This window comes from Coptis chinensis, chromosome 9 (genome assembly GCF_015680905.1).
Source record: "Coptis chinensis isolate HL-2020 chromosome 9, ASM1568090v1, whole genome shotgun sequence".
NCBI classification, from domain to species: Eukaryota; Viridiplantae; Streptophyta; class Magnoliopsida; order Ranunculales; family Ranunculaceae; genus Coptis; species Coptis chinensis.
This window is the reverse complement of record NC_141464.1, coordinates 79039975-79046693: the sequence shown is the minus strand read 5'-3', so window position 1 is coordinate 79046693 and position 6719 is coordinate 79039975. Positions and strand designations below refer to the sequence as shown.

General features: G+C 37.6%; 2 protein-coding genes and 1 pseudogene across 6 annotated transcripts; 1 reads left to right on the top strand and 2 right to left on the bottom strand.

Annotated features, from left to right (window-relative positions):
* Positions 1-261: 261 nt before the first annotated feature.
* Positions 262-1185, bottom strand: LOC147478402 (F-box protein CPR1-like). Its single transcript, XM_086586241.1, has one exon. It carries the CDS (start codon positions 1183-1185, stop codon positions 262-264), a length of 924 nt encoding a protein of 307 aa, XP_086442367.1.
* Positions 1186-1864: 679 nt separating this feature from the next.
* Positions 1865-3590, top strand: LOC147478401 (NADH kinase-like; annotated as a pseudogene). The gene is made up of 5 exons (XR_015208698.1): positions 1865-1957; positions 2031-2276; positions 2348-2428; positions 2959-3109; positions 3188-3590. The product of XR_015208698.1 is annotated as an NADH kinase-like (transcript).
* An 850-nt stretch (positions 3591-4440) lies between these two features.
* Positions 4441-6719, bottom strand: LOC147478400 (E3 ubiquitin-protein ligase CCNB1IP1 homolog). Of its 4 annotated transcripts, none has more exons than XM_086583320.1 (8): positions 6583-6719; positions 6404-6476; positions 5999-6044; positions 5882-5912; positions 5418-5673; positions 5117-5325; positions 4671-4953; positions 4441-4515 (listed from the first exon to the last, which is right to left on the bottom strand). In XM_086583320.1, exons 1-8 carry the CDS (start codon positions 6650-6652, stop codon positions 4509-4511), a joined length of 975 nt encoding a protein of 324 aa, XP_086439446.1. In that variant the 5' UTR covers positions 6653-6719; the 3' UTR covers positions 4441-4508. The 4 variants fall into 4 exon arrangements, with proteins under 4 accessions (XP_086439446.1, XP_086439447.1, XP_086439448.1 ...); XM_086583321.1 differs by having other exon boundaries at positions 4671-4923; XM_086583322.1 differs by having other exon boundaries at positions 5117-5280.

Below are 6719 nucleotides of genomic sequence, written 5' to 3'. Positions count from 1 at the left end.
TTTTCGAAATTAAAAGGCCAAGACTTCTGACCAAACATTAGCGCCTATTGCAACTAACTAGTGTGCACACTATACTGCCAAGGCTCAATCATATTACAAACTACAAAATTCAAAGTTACTGTGGTCTGATCCTTTCAAAATACAAATGTGCATGTTCAAGAGAGAAGCACAAATTATTCAACCAAGAGTGCAAGAACAGCCACACAAGAGTGCAAGACATTTTCCTCCCCTAGCTTTCTTTCTTATTCCACAGCTTCCCAGCTAACGCTGAGTTAGTTCCACAAGGCTCTCCACATACAATGTTGCTTGAGACGTAGGATGTCCAATAATATCATAAACCTTTTTCAAACGTTCTCCTGATGTGAAGCGCCACAGGTGTCGAAATTGAAGCAGAACACTTTCATCTGCATTTGTAATAAAGTGTAATATACGAAAAGGATAATCCCACAAATTAGGGCCATTCATGATAAGCAGCACTTCGGTCCAAGACTCTCTCAAACCATACTCCCTCATCACCCATATATGAGTCGTCCAGGAATTGACATAAACATGTAAGCAAAGGTTCCCATCCAAAGTGCAGATACCAATATGATCAAAGAAATCATCCACACCATAATACTCCGGATATGGTACCTCTTGAAACGTATCACCTCCAAAGTCAAATGCAATAATTTTACTAACAATATGATCTTCCAACTCGTACATTTCAGACCATTCTTCTTGATCACGCCAATCAATACAAAAATCACTTGCTGCCCAATGAACAAAACCGTTAACATGTGCCCCTCTTTCCCCTCCGGCCTTCAATTCCTGTAGTATAAACGGAACATGTACATCACCACTGTTTTTAATCTTTCTCCAAGAATTACTCCTAAGAGTATAAACCATAACTTCTATAGGAATAGCATGTCCTTCATTAACGCAAATCGATCTGATTCTAACAACTTTATAGTCCTTATCATTCTCGCTGTACCCAAAACCATAATGAATATTATCCTTGTTATACTGCAAATCTATATCTTCACAAGGAGGCTCTGGTAACATTACGCATTCTCCAGTACAAGGATTTAGTAACCAATATGTATCAGGTAAGTGATTGTCATTAATCTTGTATACAAGAAATACTCCATTGCAATCACCAAAAACATATTCAGGACAAGACTTGATATCAATGGATAATCCCATTACATCTAGCGAACCAGGATTTGGTTCTTCATTGTAATCAGTAAGGAGGTAATTAAAGTTGGTTTCTATTCTTGAAATGAGTGTTGTGCATCTGAATAAAACGAGAGTCTCTACTTAAATCATTCCATTTTTTCGATACACACCTGAATCTTGCTAGAGTTTTGAGAGGTAGTCGGATGAGTATGTCCTCTATGATCGCTTCTGGGAGGGTGGCGTTGGGAATATCTTCCTTCTTCTCCATTTCGTTTCTTGAAACTTGAAAGGTAATAAGAAATTAAGATGAATATACACAGTAGTAAAAAGGAAACAATTTCTTCACTTCTTCTAGACTTCTAGTATACTATATTGTGATGAACTGATCAAGAAATGAGATGAGAGCTTTGTTACATTAATTACATGCATGCATGGTACCGGCCTATTTATAAAGAATCTCTCTCACTCTCTAACACAAGACCGTTGAGTTAGTTATTTCTTACAACTGAAACGTACACTCTGACAGTTATAACAGAATTTGCAGAGCTGGATTTGTCATGCTGCAAATATCGACAAGCCCAATCCAATATTTCAAACCTGGCCTAAAAAAAACACACACACACACACGTTTAAGCCCATTGTGGTTAGTGAACTTGGTTTCTGTGACGCTCTGAGTGAGAGAAGAAACAAAGAAGAAAAAAATTAAATGTCGAGAAAAAAACTACTATTGCTATTGAAGCCCTTCAATGTGTACCCAACAAACCGTACAAACGGTCTCTCTCACATTACAAACCCAAAGGTCCGTTCATTTTTTTTTATGTTCAATTTGAATAGGTACTTTATCCAACCCTGGAGTTAATTGGGTGATGCAGGTTTTAAGTTACTTGGACAGCAAGCGTAAGGTTCATAAAGATGCAATTAGATTTTGTGAAAATATTCTGCGACGCAAGTCTCTTGATTGGGATCCCCTTTTACGTAACAATCTAGTGCAACCAATCCGTGATGTGGAGATGGTCATCACTGTTGGTGGTGATGGCACTCTTCTGCAGGCCAGTCACTTCATGGATGACTCGATTCCAGTTCTAGGAGTGAACTCAGATCCCACAGTAGCTGAAGAGGTCAGTTCAGTTGATAATATTTTTTACCTCTTGCATTGTGTTTGAAAATTTAGATATTGTTTCATTTCTAGGTGGAAGAACTGAGTAATGAGTTTGATGCTACAAGGAGCACTGGCTACTTATGTGCTGCTACAGTTGGAAATTTTGAACAAGTAAGTAGACCTGAGTACCTGACTAAGTAAGTATAGAAAACTCTCATTTTAAGTTAGAGAAAGAATCATGTAAACTCCAGACACTATCTCTAGCAAATAACATAGAATGGGTTCCTTGATTGATAAAAGCTCCATTTATGCATTCTAAGTTCTTTACATTGGAGTTTAGACTTTAGAGGCAGTAGTTTATCCTGTATGATGGTTGGTCGATTTTTAATAATTGACAAGTCCCAATTAAGGCAATTTGCTAGCTTCGTGAGGCCAATCCACAGTACCTTGCTTGAGGAACTCAAAGCCTTAAAGCTGGTACAATATATAAAGCATCTTAAAGAGGAATCTGAACACAAGCGTGCGCACATACACACGGTCACTAAGAAGATTTGATAATATCAAATTAGATTTTTGAAGATTGAGTAATAAGATCACCTTAAGTGAAAGGAATTGCCTGAACAAATCTTAAACATTTTCACCACTTGTAATTGTAAAGCTTCTTGGAATATTAACAGCAATTAATTAATCATTTCGTTTAGGTGTTAGACGACATCCTTCAAGGAAGAAAAGCTTTCTCTGAGTTGTCAAGGATATCGACATCTGTAAACATACAACTGCTGCCGCATATGCTCTCAACGACCTTCTGATTTGCCATCCTTGTCCAGCAACAGTTTCTCGATTTTCATTTAAGTAAGGGCGGTAAGGAATATTATTGTTAGAAACAATACTTAAATATCGGATGTATAATCCTTCTCTATGATATCGCAGAACTAAAGGGAACGGATCACCATTGGTGAATTGTCGGTCAAGTGGTCTCAGGGTATCTACTGCTGCTGGATCCACAGCAGCCATGCAATCAGCAGGAGGATTTCCGACGCACATTGGAAGCCACGACCTGCAGTATCTAGTAAGAGAACACATTTTACATGGAGCAACCAATTCTAGCTTAATGCATGGATTGATTAAATCTGATGAATCCATGCATGCCACCTGGGATAGTCAAGAAGGTGTAATTTATATTGATGGCTCTCATGTTTTCCATTCAATTCAAAATGGAGATTCCATTGAGGTATCCTCCAATGGTCCAGTTTTGAAAGTCTTTTTACCAACCACTTGTCAACCAGTGAATGACTGTATGTAAAACTTACATAGGAAATGTCTATTGTATATAATTGCATTTTTGCTGTCATATTTTATTGTTCTCACACCTCACTCAAACATTCTTTATGAAATTCTTTGCAAGTAAAACAGGGCATACTGAAAATCTGAAACTGTACAAAAAGCTTCTTAGGACTGATTACCTGAAGATAATTTTCTCAACGTCTTCATTCCCTAATGTACGCTCTGTCGATAGCAGAGAAAAGCTTTCATCAAAGGACTTCATTTTGTTTTGCAGAATTCTGTGGGAACACTGTTCTTGCTTTTTTATGCTTTACCATGTTCCTAAAACATTTTCCAGCAACAAGAAGGAAACGAATTGATGAAAATTGGCTAATGAGAATCTTTTAGGCTGGAAACACATATGCTTCTAATTTCATGAAACTCTTTCCCCGAAAAATTTGTACTTACCATGTAAATGTTCCTGTACTAAACACATCAGCAGTTGCACTAGACTTGCCAAAATTAGTCATGGTACTTAAATTGTTTATTGTAGATTCGTATTTGTACCATGACAATCCTAAGGGTTGACAATTTGCAGAACATAATGCTTACTATAAAACATATGATGGAAGAGAAACTATCTCAGTAATGTTCACACACAATGACACAAAACAGAAATTATCATGTTCAAGAAAATTTATGTGATTTTTCATGTCGCACTCTAAGTCTTGCTGTAAATTTACATTTCCAGAGTCGATGCAGAGTTGCAGACAATTTTACAACTTGTTAACACTTTCTATCTATTTTGTGGAGCACCTATACATTGTGCCAATCAGGTATATACTGGCATACAAGATTTATTGGAAAGGTAAACCAAGATCTCGTGGACTTTCCAAATTCTAAGGTAATAGTCAATCTTAAGTTTCATCTCGTCGAGAGATCAAATTTATCTGAGAAGCTTTATCATTGATGCAATCCATATTCCAGTCTATAACCTGAAACCATAATGAAGCTTCAATTAAAAGATAGTTCCTGCCCAACAATTGCAATCCACACCTAACGTTTGAAAGGGAAATGACTAGACTGGAAAATGGTCACTGGACCTCTGGTTTACGAATCTGAACATGACATTGACAGGTGAGTAACTTACCTGAACATTTGAGTGCGATTACGAGATAGCTGAGGCCGCTTCATAGGTGAAAGAATGAGATTTCGCAAAGTCATGGAGGGATTACCAACCCCAACTCCACCTCCACTTCCAACTCCAGCAAGTGGACGACCACCTGGCCTTCTGTTACCGTTGTCGCCAGAAACTTGCACTTTAATTGGTGAGCCACCGGATAAATCAAATTGGCCAGAGTTGGACTCCTGTCTTGATGCAGGCCATATATCTTCTCTACGCCCTGGAGTGTCAGGAGTGAAAATCGAGCAATCTGCGACAAATAAATTAACTTGTATTTTTTCGGAAGGGCTTAACAGAAAGTGTTAAGCTCATTTCAGTTTACAAGTGCATCAAAGACAGTGAACATTTACATAAACAAGAAATAAAATATTTTTTGGTGTAGAAATGTCTGCCTAACTCGTGTAACGATTTACCTTGTCTAAGATGATCTCTGTTGTCTATCATATTAGCTGGGTTAGAAAACAGGCCAGGTTCAGCCCTTGAGAAGAAATTGCCTGCCGGCTGGATGGCAGATCGTTTTATTGAATCGTACTCGCTTCTCAATTGATCATACATCTCATCGAGTTTCCTCTTCTGCCTGGCATTTACATAGTAAACACATGCTCTCAAGATGACAGTCAACCTGAATCTCAAGATGGCATTTACGTAGTAAACACACACACACACACACACACACACATATAGGAGATGTAAAACACTATTAAAATCTTTTACCTAGATTTCTCTGAGAATTTTTCTTGTAGCTCTTGCTTATCCTTGGACAAGTTCTCAATCTCTTGTTCCATCATCTGGCACCTTTTGGCCATTTTCTGGTACGCAGTATGGACTTGCTCTAGTTTCTCAGTGAACTTTTCTTGTATTAGCTCACATTTCTGCCTGGACTGACCAACTATTTTGTTTAACTTGAATTGCATCTCCAGTTCCCTTTGCCCAATATAGAACATTACACTTCTGTATGCACTTTTCATCACTGTTTTAGTTCAAGGAACACAAAACTTTAACTAGTCTTTTTTTTCAAATAACCCATTCAGTTTGTTCATCCCCATTAAACAGTGGGTGTACACAGTAAACTCAATATCTTTATAATGTTGTTTATTGTTTCCTCTTGAAGATGAGGTACTTCTGAAGGGGGACAAAACCACAAATAAGGAAATAACAAAGAAATAAATTGAGGATACATATTTGTGGAGATATTCCAGCCATGGCCATCTGCAGAGCAAATATGATGAAAATTACTAAGCCCGGGTTACAGTGAGAGAAAGCAAGTTGATATAAGTGGAGGCATGAATGCTTACATTTGTCCACTCATCGCTCGGATTGATATCCACAGGTTTCATATGGCTGAGGTTGGCAAAGACATAATGATAGTAAGGTAAACAGTAATCAAACCTCAGAATGCAGCATATTAAGTGAAGCACAACATTTATAATCAACAACGTATATACTAAATAAGAAGTAAAGTTTTGCTCTCTGATTCAATGTTTGTGAAGCACTGTTTCTAAATAAAGCAATGATCATGTCTGGTCACTGCAATTTCCTACACTACTATTTCACCAATGCAAAATCAAAATTACAATATGTATATATTCTAGTCCAACTATGACAATCCCTAACATTCTCATGAATCTATTCCATAACTCTAAAGGATGAGCAACTATAATGATGTACCCAAAAGCTAAATCTGCATATAAAATATATACCTTTTAGAAAGGACTTGATCACAAATAGGACATGCCCCATCATTGTTCAGGATCTTGCTCGCATCTTCTGTGCCTTAACCTGTTGTTAAGAAAAATCTTTGCAAGTGCACGAATGTACACAACTACTAGTTAAATAGAAACAAGCAATGCAAAATCACAAACAACCAGTAAACGGATACACAAGAGGTGGCCACAAGTAGTTGTAATTGCACGCCCTTCCAGCTCTCGCCAACATGCATTGCATCTCATTTCTGCCTTTCCTGCATAAATTTCACAGCACAAAAACAATCAGAGATTGTGAAGCAGGTCACAACCA

Bases quoted from the DNA above. Each gene is read 5' to 3' on its own strand.
- LOC147478402 (XM_086586241.1), bottom strand. From the start codon at position 1,185: ATGGGATTATCCATTGATATCAAGTCTTGTCCTGAATATGTTTTTGGT.
- LOC147478400 (XM_086583320.1), bottom strand. From the start codon at position 6,652: ATGAGATGCAATGCATGTTGGCGAGAGCTGGAAGGGCGTGCAATTACA. The intron at 6,477-6,582 runs GTATCCGTTTAC...CAACAGGTTAAG, and splicing joins TACTTGTGGCCACCTCTTGT to GCACAGAAGATGCGAGCAAG. The intron at 6,045-6,403 runs GTATATATTTTA...TGCCAACCTCAG, and splicing joins GATCAAGTCCTTTCTAAAAG to CCATATGAAACCTGTGGATA.